General features: G+C 38.2%; 1 protein-coding gene across 7 annotated transcripts in view; it reads left to right on the top strand.

Annotated features, from left to right (window-relative positions):
- Window positions 1-12,242, top strand: part of LOC149531376 (uncharacterized) — a 165,228-nt gene that overhangs the window by 23,047 nt on the left and 129,939 nt on the right. For all 7 annotated transcript variants that reach the window (XR_016359172.1, XR_016359173.1, XR_016359171.1 and 4 more), the window contains exons 4-5: window positions 109-273; window positions 424-817. Coding sequence is in view for 4 of the 7 variants with exons in the window: in XM_089811524.1 (XP_089667650.1) it covers window positions 109-273; window positions 424-817 (559 nt within the window). In the remaining 3 variants the exon portion in view is untranslated. The remainder of the gene's footprint in view (window positions 1-108; window positions 274-423; window positions 818-12,242) is intronic.

Here is a 12,242-nt window from a genome sequence, read left to right as displayed (position 1 = left end):
TTGTAAGTATTGTTAACCTTTGTGTTTTACAAATCTGTATCTTTCATAATTCATCATACTTCATAGGATATGTTCATTCGTGTTGACAGACTCATGCTTTTTCTGCAGTCTACTCCGGCAGTCTAACTCACTGGAGAATTCGATTAGAGAACAACTTTCATCAAAGGACTCTGTAGCATGTGAATGGTTTTGGTCCCAACAGCATTCTGCTGTAGTGACCAACTATATCAACTTGTTAGAAAAGGATCCACTCTTCACCTCTGCAACTTCTGTGTAAGCATCTATTGCACATTCTCTATTTAGCAATTATTATGGAATGATAGTAATTTGTAGCACAAATTGATTTCAACTTTGTAGGTTGACATTTTTGAGATAAAGTGTTTGGTTATATTTGTAATGTAGAGTCTTTTTTGTTGGCTCCAGAGGCTGGGAGGGATTGTCGTTGAATCCAAGTAAAGCCAGTGATGTTTCTCTTCTTATGCTAGCACTCAACTGTATAGCTGCAGTAATAAAACTTGGACCAGCCAAAGTTTCTTGCCCTCAGTTTTTTTCAACCTTATCAGAGTTGACTGGTAAACTAATGAATAAACTGGCAAGTTTAATTCCTATAGATCAAGTATACCACTTCACAACTCAGGTGGGACTATGCAAGGAGTTTCTTGCGCACTTTGGTCCACGAGCTGCTACTTACAGGGGTCAAAATGATGTGGGAGGAGAAGAAGGAGCCTTTTGGGTTGATTTGGTTCAGCAACAACTTCGGGGAGCAATTGACAAAGAGCGGATGTGGTCAAAGTTGACAACATATGAAAGCATCGAGGTGAATAAATTTGAGTTCACAGTTGCCTTGTTACTTTTTTAGTAACTTCAGGTTCTTGACAATGAAATATAATATTCCTTTATTTATTACCAAGTCAGCATATTCATTTCTAGGAAGTCGGGTTGGTTTTAATTTTTTATCTTTCTTTTTAAATATGCTTAATTTTCCAAGGAAATTTTGTATAAAATAGAATAAAGGTCAGGTGGCATGGTGGCACATCCCAGATCATTCTGACTAGTCATTTTCCAAATGGAACTATGCAAAAATGCATTTTTAGTGATCATAATATAAAGAATTTTGAAATCACCAGAGCTGCCATGACCACAAGTAGTAGTACAACTCAGGTGGGAGTGCCTACTACATGTCAGCATTCATTTCATTTAAATCTACCAATGGGAAATAATTTCGATGTTTATCTTGTTGAGACCCTTGGCAGATTGGCCAGGGCATAAGGTCTGTTGCTATGCATTTGTGGAAGCAAATCATGTGGGACTTGGGAACATTTCAGATCCAATCATTCAACCGTATCTTAGCTAATGAACTAGCTTGTTTGGCATGGAATTTAGACCTGGGTTGACTTTTTAGATGGAAACTTGGTATTTAGTTACAATATTGGATTTTGTTTTTCTATCCGTACACCTTATTTATTGTCTTGTTTAGTCAAACAATAGAATATTCATATATAACAGTCATAATTTGTCAAGAATCAGTCTTTTTTAACTTCAGAATTCGAGTGCCCCATCTTGGCATATTCAATCCCACTCAAAAATACCTAATGACACTTGTCATAGATTGCCCTAATGTTGGTTAAGATATCAGTGTCACTCCTCTATAATCATGCTTTCAACCCGTCATAGAATCCATCATAAGTAACTTGCATTTTGCACTGTCATAAAATGGTCTTACACACCACATTGACATTAGGCACTCTTACAGCTTCTTACATCAAAAGTATTTGACATGTGGCCAAGAGTGCCACATCAAAGTGGGATACTCTATTTAAGGGCAAAATGATGCAGAAGCATCCAGGCTCAAACAATCCTGCATCACAATTTATTTTTGGCTTTTTGATGTAGGTTGGGGAGTTATAAGCATCTTGTAGAGTGTTATAAGAACAAAATTTTCACATAACAATATTTGGCGTACGTTTAAAAAATCAAAAGCAACTAGTCTATATAATGCATAATTTCAAGGTTTCATGGTTTAAAGGAGTGGATTGGTGTGGTAGAGGAAACTTATGAAGGAAAATTGATCAAAATTAATTATTTTACTCAACTGGGATGCTCTTGTGTTCATAAGACAAGTGACCTTTGGAATTCTATTTTTGTCTTATTCTTTCAATTCTGATATCTAATATAGAGGGAAAAGCAAGTGATTTTTGAGAAAATATTTGAAGTCTGCCCAGTTTTCCAATGAGCACGACTTGGTTTATGCTTTTTTTAAATGTAATGTACAACAAGAAGATGTTGGATATGGTGCAACAAAGGTTGTGTGCCATATTTGGAAGCATTTAATAAGGAATTTCAAGCATATACAAAAAAATTTCAAAGATAGTTTGATGGAAATGAAAGAGAAGATTTTGTGGCTCACAAAGCTGTAAGACTAGAAAAAATGAAGCCTTTAATGGTGTGTTGAAAGACAACAATCAATAACAGCGTATGAAGAAAGGATTTGTATGTAGTTTTAGAGGATTGCACGAGATAAGATAAGTTTATTAATGTCCAATAAGAGACCAACAAAGGGTCTTAGGGATTGCCAAAAATAGAGCAACAACCCATACAGAGCAGGAGGACCAAATAGTGTCCGAAGAAAGACAAAGCGAAAAAGAAAGAACCAAAGAACCAAAGCAAGTAGGAGCTGCTAAACAAAGCAACCCCACAAATTAGCTGGTCTGACCCACTAGGAAGAAATCAAGAATCATGGATAGGTCGTAGGATAGGAAATCGCAAGCCGTCTCCAAAAACTCCTGATGATGCTAGTAGAAGAAAGCCGCTATTGAATGTAAGTAGATTTGCATTGTCTTACAGCTCTTGAAGGCCTAGATTGGAGATCTAATGCATGCTTGGTACCCCAGATAGGAGAAACCACTGTGAAAAGAGGTGATGAGCTGGTCAAACTATGATATTCGAGGGAGGAGCCATTGTAGGGTGTGGTCTTGGAGCCTCCATGTCTCCTTGAGGTTGAACGAGAGACATCTTTGATCCGTGTTTGTCAAGAAGGCCGCAAGTGACTAAGCCTCCTAAAATAAGATGTAGAATCTCTTTCTGATCTCGTAGTATATGGGATAGTGGAAAATGAAGTGAGTCTTCATCTCGGCCACACCCAAGTTGCAAAGATAACAAATCCTATCCCCCCTAGTGAAATGGTGATTGGTCTAAATGTGGAGCCAGTGGGAACCAACTCTAAAAGAGCTGAGAGGGATAGGGAGAGCATGAGATCAACCATGGGACAAGTATGTGAGGCACACATTAACCCTATCTTGTAACTTGAGAAAATGCTTCGCGTAGAATGCCATCCTAGGACGAAGTCCTCTACGGGACAAGTCCAAGTAGTATTGATATATTGTCTATAGATGTCTACCCTGATATGCTTGTTCAACTCTGTCGGGAAGACAAGAGATGAGACGAGGCAACAAGGAGTATTGGGAAGGGGGAAGGTGATCAATTTTAATTCTGATAGACCTCAACAGAGCCAAAGTTTGAGTAAACCAACAACAAGCGTGACTAGTAGGATCTGAGTAGGCAATGGTTTGAAGAGTAAAAGGTCAAATAAGAATATTTGTGGTGCCCCTTTGAGAAATCCACAAAGCCTTGCATGCGATGAAGGAACCAAACTAGATAAAAAAAAGGTACCAAGTCTGAAATTATGGGCCCCAAAACTCTGCAAGAACAATGATGTGTGGAGTATGTTGACTGTTTGATAATATGTGGAGAAGAAGAGTTTGGACCCGCTCTACAAAAGCCCAGTCTGACTCTGATAAAGATGACAGACAAACCACAAAACCATAGAGCATAGTCAGTCAAATCAAAGTGTCCAAAAGAGTCAGCTTGGACCCGAAGTCCCAGAAGTTGTGTCTGAAGTATTGTCTCTCAACAAGGGCAAGAGAACCATACCCCTTGTTGATATGAGGTTGACCCTGTAGTCGCAATTGACAGTGGGGGCCCAAAAACCTAATCTCTAGATAAGTATATGAGGAAATGATCTCAATCTCCTCACCTTGGAACATAAAGAGGTGAGAGGTCTTAAGACAATTGAAGAAAGGGGAGGTAAGAGGTTTATTGTCAACTGGCATAGCACACATAAAGGATCAAGGCTTTCAAGGAGTCTTTGTAGCCCTTTAGCAAAGGAGGCCATGGAGACCACATCATCCACAAAGAGTAGGATAAAAATTTACACTTGGTATAAGCAATAACCATACCGGGGAGGGAGTGCATCTAAAGGAACTCCTCTAACTCATCAATGTAGAGTCCAAATAAAGTGGGAGACAGAGGGCAATCCTTCTTCATTGCTATGAATGAAGTTAGACATCCCTCGGGGGTCTTGATGTGACCAACTACGGTCCAATAGAGTCTCATGATGATACTCAAGAGAGTTGTCGAAATGCCAATAACCTACAATCTCTGGAATAGGGTCGTCTTGTGGACAAGATCGAATGCCTTGTAGAAATCAACAAAGCAACAATAGACTTTCGAGGAGTGGTGATGCGCCTCCTCAATAATAGCAACTTTCAAGGAGTGGTTACATGCCTCCTCAATAATAGCTCTAAGAGTCAAGACGTGGTTTATAGTTTGAAAATGTGGTCGGAAACCTGCTTGAGCCCTAACACGAACGTGTCTCTAATTAAGATCGTGGGAAAGGATGTCATACAAAATTGTTGCGTAGAATTTAGTGAAAGTATGCCCCACCATGATGGTCCTATAGTTGTTGGGATCTAAAGTCGGCCCAACCTTATGGATGAGATGGATGATGTGATGTGACAAAGAGGCAGGGGAACCTAGTGAAAATGACCTTGTTAAGAAAATCCGTGAGAAAAGGGCCTAGAATCGTAATGCTAATCTTGAAGAAATTTGCCTAGAACACTTCCTTATTCTCCACTCTATTGCTGTTCATTGATCTAATTGCCTTGTAGATGTCGGAGAAGGTGAAAAGGTGGTAGTGGGGGAGGAGGGAGTGACAGTGAATGGGGGTTACCCAAAAATATTGCAGAGGATGGATGTGTATGAAACTAAGGAGATATGGTCCAAGGATGGGGGAGGGAGGATCTGCAAGGGAAGAGGGTTTGCCAAAAGGCCTTGGGGGTTTGAAGGAGGGAGGTCCAAAGGGACTAGCTTTAATGCGTGATGAAGGCACACTTCTTGTAGCGGTAAGAGTCCTATAACAATCTAAAGGAATTCAAATGGAGGGTGGAGGTCCAAAGGGATTGGCTTTAATGCGAGATGAGGGCACACTTCTTGTAGTGGTAAGAGTCCTATAACGGACTAAAGGAATTTAGATGGAGGGTGGAGATCATGAGCAACTTGCATTGGAAGGATTTACAATTATCATTGTAACACTGGTTCATGGGGCAAGTGTTTCTACAGGGAGGGGATAGGGTCTAATTGGAGATGCGATGGGGGAAAGTGAGGACAACAACCTTTCAAATGGAAGTGGCCAGGTGGTCAAACTAGGAACATGTGCCCTTGTGTGGAGGGAAGCAGTTCGAAGGAAGGAGTTGTTTGAGATGAGTATGGAAGAGGTCTTGGTCTTCCTCATAAAAGCTAAGGAGGGTGTAGAAGGGAGGGGATGAGGAGGTGGAGGGGGGAGGGGTTGTTGCGATGAGCGAGGGTGGGGGTAGGGGGAGAGGGAGGGTGAGGTGAAGGGAGGGCTTGAAAGTTAATGCAAAGGAGAGCGTGGTCGACAAGGGGAAGACAGGTGACAATGAAGTAGGTAAAGGTAGTAGTGAGAGAGGAGTTGGCAATGGTGTAGTCCACAACGCTTGCACCCCCAATGGGGCCAACAAGTAAAAAAATCAAAGCCTGGCTGGTTGGGTAGTCCAATCAAGATCACGAAGATGAAGGACTCGCAAAACTGAAGCAAATGGTGGTTGGATCTCGGAAGAGGACCCAAAATATCATCAGATGACCTCTGGAGATCTAGGAGCATTGGCATTGGCATAGAGGTACATACTAGATCCAACATCTGGCCATGGTGTGGAGTTTGCAAGTCCCCAGTCTGTGCATTGAAGTCATCGATGATAAGAGTGTCCCCCAAGTTGGAACATGTCCATGAATGTGTCCCCCTCTGTTCCATTATGTATAGCATATGGGGAGGAGGCCAGTGGAAAGTAGTAGTTTGCAATGAAAAGATTCTAGGGCAAGAAGCCGCTAGGCGCACATGGACCCATGTACATCTAGCGAAAGTCAAAACCACCGAAGTCATACACCTAAACCTGTTGCTGATAAGGCAAGCAATAGTGTGAGAACCCTGACATCCCCTGACCATGTGACCTCATCTCTGAAAGTCGACAACAAGTGATGATTGAAAGTGGTGAAGTAGGATTCCCATGGGTCTCAATGACACAAAGAAAGTTTGTAGAATCAGTCATATACTAGAGTAAATCCAACACAGACCAAAAGGAGCCATTTCCATCCTAATAGTTGATGTGAAAGGACTCAACACCACGAACCACACTATCCATTTGTCCCAATGATCGTCATTTGGTGGCTAAAGCCATCAATTACCTACCCATCCACATGGGAAGCTGTCCTGAATAACTACTCTAAGGTTGTGTATCATAGCCCACTTCCCATCCCGTCGTGTGGCTGCTACAAGAGCCCGAGCTTGGTTCAAAGAAAAAGTGTAGGAAAGTAGCTTGTTAAGAAGAGAGGAATAAAGGAAAGACAGAAATGAATTTGTAGGTATGTTGGTGGTATTTGTAGAGGATTGCTGATAAAAGTTTAGGAAATTAGCTTGTTAAGAGGAAAGGAATAGAGGAAAATGAATTTGCAAGTATGTTGGTGGTGTTTGAAGCAGCCACAATAGCTACAAAATGAAGTTAAAATCAAATGTTAAAATAGGAGTGAAGCCATGAACATGTGAAGGTGTGGCAATACGAAGACAAGGAAGTTAAAATCAAATTTTAGAAGAGAAGTAAAGCCATGAAGGTTTGAAGGTATGAAGACATGAAATGCCTAGAGCATTGTAAAATATCTAATTTTTATGTCTTGTTGAAATCCTCTACATATACAATTATTCTTGAGGAGTTTTGTAGTAAAAATAATTTTTAAAATTTGTTGCATAAATATTAATGTGGATAGAATGATAAGTGAAGGCTGCAAGATTAGGTAGTTTGATAAGACCCACCCCCCAATCTTGTCTTACATTGAAAAATAGTAAATACAACAAATAGTTAATAAATACAAACATTAGGACACAAAGTTGAGACACCTTTCTATGCACTTTGTTGATACATTTGCAACATTTTTCAAAATGTTAGTTTTGTTAGCATCACCTTCTCGTCCCCTACCATGATATGAACAAAATGGTACTAGACATTGACGCGGTTTCCTCTCCCATGAAAATTTATGTTCTTGGCCCATTATGGCACCTAGATTATTATAAAGAACTTAAAAAACCCTTGTATCTCAGCTCCACATTTGAACACATGTTTTTAGAAAAATGACTTCCTTACAAGCCTGAGTAGTTGCTAGTTATTTAGCCTTTATAAGGGACAAAGTGAGCTTAGTTTGTTCCTTAACGCATCCAACTAAATATATCGGAAATATATCCACTTGTGGATTTTTGGACACCAAGGACAAGCCTCGAGCATGGGATACTGCATACACAAGAGATCTCTCAACAAGGATTAATAACTCCCATTAAATGGAAGATGAAGAGTTGCTTCCAAACAACGCAACATTTCTCAAGGCAAGGAGATGTCCTAATACCTAATGTAGGACACTCATCACTGTAATGATAACCTAGGGAGAATCTAGAGACCACGAGAATTGACTTTCTTAGAGTTGATCGTTCCAATAAATGGTCAACAATAGGTTCCAAGCATATGAACTGCAAATTTAGACACATTGGGGACACTAGTGAGCATGTTGCTTTGTAACTTAGATTCATGTCCATACCCATACTTGCACTAGGGTAATGGACTGGAGTCTAAATACTGTGTCATAGCATTGTTTGTTTGGTAATTCTTGACTAGTGATTGATCTAGAGTCAAAGATTGGTCACTAGGACACTCTAAATGCATAGGATGCACACAGGCTTACAACACCATAGAAGTCTGAAAACGACAAAAATCGACTCAGGGGAAGAAATTGATAGATGATACCCTGGGTACAAGACACCTTTGAAATGTAAAAGTAAAAGATGGGAGGTTCTGTTGGGATCTCATCAACACTTCTAACTTCTACCCTAAGCCAAAAAAATTCAAGGACAAACAAATACTATATTTTTTGACTCAAAGGACACTTAATAAGACTCTATACTAAGGCTCAAAAAGGCCCAAAAAATTCATAATGCCATTCAAAATGCTAGCAGGACACATGTCAAAGGTATGGTGAGCCTACAACACCATCCAAGACTACAACTAGACTCTTTAACCAAACATAAGTAATTTGATCGCATTAGTAAGAAAGTGTGCTCAACTTTAACTCCAAGACATTGAATCCAATACATATCCTCTAGCATGATCAATCCAAATACAATTACATCCATCTCAACAAGAGGTTAATGAAATAATATTGCATTACACGATTACTCAAATGTCCTTGAAGAATAAAATTACATTTCGTTGAATCAAATGAAATGCATAAGGAAATACATGGGAAATGGATTTGTTGAGCAAGATTTGTTTGCCATCCTTTCGACCCCAATGGTAGAATACACACCACCCAACCATATGGAATCAAAAGTTCTACTCCCATTGTGTTAGGAAATAGTCACAAGGTAAAAGATACAAGTGTAAGACAAGCGAGGAAAGGCAAATAGTCATCCAAACATAAAGCATACAATGCATCAAGATACGATGAATACACAACATCCAAGCATGAGGGATATTGCAAGATCAAAATTCAAAGATCAATGGCATCCACATAAGTACTAATAAGTCACACCAACAATAAAGGTATGATAATCTTTTAGGTGCTATTTAACTACCTGAGGGTTAGATATTAGAGAGAAAGAGGGAAGTGTCATCATATAACTCAAGGGGATGGCTCATGTAGAATCGAATAGTTCTTTCCCATCAGAATTGACTCAATCTTACTTGACCAACGCCTCACAGACAACTAGGTTATCCTAAGTCATTGTTATAGTCTTTTGATCAACTTATCACTTCCCACTAATGTGTTCTACTCAGGGTATGAATTGGCCACTCGACCCTCCTACTTCCAATCACACGAGGCTTTTGAAGCCTTGCAATGAGCTCATTTGGCAGCGACACCCCACCTCCAGCGATATTATGAGATGTTCCAGAGTTCAAGCTCGTCCTCGCCCTAGATCTTATCCTTTGGTGCTGGATTTTTTCCAACATAGGAAGGACCTCTAGTCTTACTTTGTTGGGTATTTTGTTTTCTTGTTTTCTCTTTCATGGGTCACCATTTGATGAGCTTGCTCTTGGCGGTCCTTTGCTGTATGCTAATAATAGAAAATGAGGCAAATGAAACAAAAATGAGACGGGAAAGGCGCTCAACGTGCAGAAATAAGGAGCCACAAAATAGTAACATATTGACTTGTCCTTGGAGACAACAAAATGCAAAAGACAGATGCTAAAAAATTAGAAATAAAAGATAATCTTAAGCTATCCCATCATGTCTCAAATGATTGGATAATATGCACTATTTGTAGCAGCATATTTAATAAATATGTATCTATTTGAGAACTAGATTGCTCGGGAGGATATTTAATTTTACAAAAAAATACTTTATAGCCTATTATAATCTGCATACTTTATGAAATAATTATCTCAAATTAAAGGGAAATAACTAAAATTATACTAATATTCCAAAGAAACATGGGAAAGATTATTGACACCATGAATTTATCAGATTTGAGGTAAAGGACATTGTATTCTTGGAAGGTTAATCCTCAAACAAATGAGTGATACATATCTTCCAGAGAAATTTTTAATTTAACCACTCAGCTGTTGAAAATAAACATCATACATATGTCCTAAGAGTACATTTATATTCAAAAACATCTCTCTCTCTCTCTCTATATGTGTGTGTGTGTGTGTGTGTGTGTAGAGAGAGAGAGAGAGAGAGAGAGAGAGAGAGAGAGAGAGGTATATCAATTTATATATATAAAATCTTTGCATATATGTACAGATAAATATATATGAAACTTAAAAGCTATGATATAAGAAATTGCAAACATAATACAAGGAGCTACCAAACAAGGGTAATTGAATTCCAAGATCCAAAATTTAATAAAAGAACTGAATTTATCTATTTGCTTAACTAAAGAAGTCTTATTATTATAAAAGTTTTCAAGTTTACTTTATGAACTTAACAACTATATTCCATGTGTAACAACCACTTTTCTCGGGTCTTAACTAACAACTAACATATCAAAGAAATACAATTATTATTTCATTTTCATAGGAAGACAATGATATTGGTTACGTTCATGTGAATGAGATTAACGGTTACAAACAGTTAAACAAAAATTCATAACTAAGATTTGGAAACACCATCAATGAATTTACTATGGAAATTTAAATTTACATACCATGGTATTCGAAACTGAAATCAATCTAGGGATGCTTCTGCAAACACCCACGTTAGTCCATAAATACCACTTAGGATCAAATGACGATTACCATCCAATACCACTATATCAAAATCAAATGACGATTACCATTAAATACCACTTATATCAATATCAAATGATGATTACTATCAAACAACACTATCAATTAGGGCATCACATACTGTTGTATCAATTAGGGCATCAATCACCATTGGATCATTTAGGGCATTAAATACCACTGTATCATTTGGGGCGTCGGATACCACTGTATGAATTAGGGCATCAATTACCATTGGATCATTTAGGGCATCAAATACCACTGTATCCCTTGGGGTGTCAGATACCATTGTATCATTTAGGGCATCAAATACCACTGTTTCGTTTAGAACATCAGATACCCGTGTATCATTCCTTTTCTTCCTATTGCTAACTGTGGCAATAACATAAGATTAGAAGATTTGCTCATAATTCTTATTCTTATGAAAGACTGAAATACCAATCCTATAGATATATTCCATATTCAGTTGGAAGATTATCCGATCTAATTGGTTACCAATTACATTGGCAAAAAAGATTGCTTACATCAAAAGAGATAACTGAATTCAACGATATAAATTAATCCATCATATCTTCTACTTGTATATATATCATAAAAGTAAAAATACCTGTTATTGATAATTGTTTGAATTGCTCAACTTATCTTTATCTGGTGCGTGTCCGTCATCTTGTGGAGAGGGGAAACATTGTTAGGGGCTTAACCACCCAACCTCGGACCATAACTTATCCCCACACAATCTCTAACGAAAAAGACCCTCCCTACCCGGAATAGACATGGAACACCTTGTCATCCACTAAGCATCTTGGTATCTAATCACACCACGCAACTTGATAGTAGGAGAATACAATAAACATGATCATGCACGAGCTATTAAATGATTCCTTTTAAAAATGATAAACATTGTTATGTCACATTTGATTTTGTTTCATGTTATTGCAGATTTCTTTCTCTCACTTCTTCACCCTTTTCCTTGGCTATACAACTGGTTGAGTTCCAGGTGTTTGAATCTCAGAGCAACCAGCTCTTTTTGTTGATTCTCAACTGTTTCATGAATAATATATGTTCCAGCTTATCACAATCTGTGATTTGAAGAATGTGTTCTTAAAGACTTGCAGAAAAATATCATTTGAATTCTAATCTCCAATGGCATAATAAATCATGATTTCATAACGTGGTTACTTGGCTTTTAATTGCCATAAACAAATGTAATTTATAGAAGGTCTATCCTATGATATAAATCAAGATATTTTGCATCATGATATAAGCTATAGCACATTGCTATGTAAATTGGATTTTTAGTAACAATTGAATAAGAAACTCATATTGCAATGTTTTGGATTTTGGATATCCACATAACCTGAAATAATCTGAAAAGGAATGGGGGTCTTGCTGGACGCTCAGCAACCTGCCTCACTTTCGACTGTGAAGATCTTGAACGCTAATCCAGTATGAAGACAGCTTGTGATTTCGGCAAAATAACAATATAATAAAGAATTCGTGTGAAGGAACAATGCAATGATTACAATTTGATAACAGCAGAGATATCGATGCTATGAAAATGTAATCGGTAATATGGAAGAAGACGAGAATGATCACAGAAGTCCGCCGCTTGGAAAATAATAAAAG

The sequence above is a fragment of the Cupressus sempervirens genome, chromosome 11 (assembly GCF_028749045.1).
Source record: "Cupressus sempervirens isolate cs-2001-9-10 chromosome 11, ASM2874904v1, whole genome shotgun sequence".
NCBI classification, from domain to species: Eukaryota; Viridiplantae; Streptophyta; class Pinopsida; order Cupressales; family Cupressaceae; genus Cupressus; species Cupressus sempervirens.
This window is presented reverse-complemented; position numbering and strand designations above follow the sequence as displayed.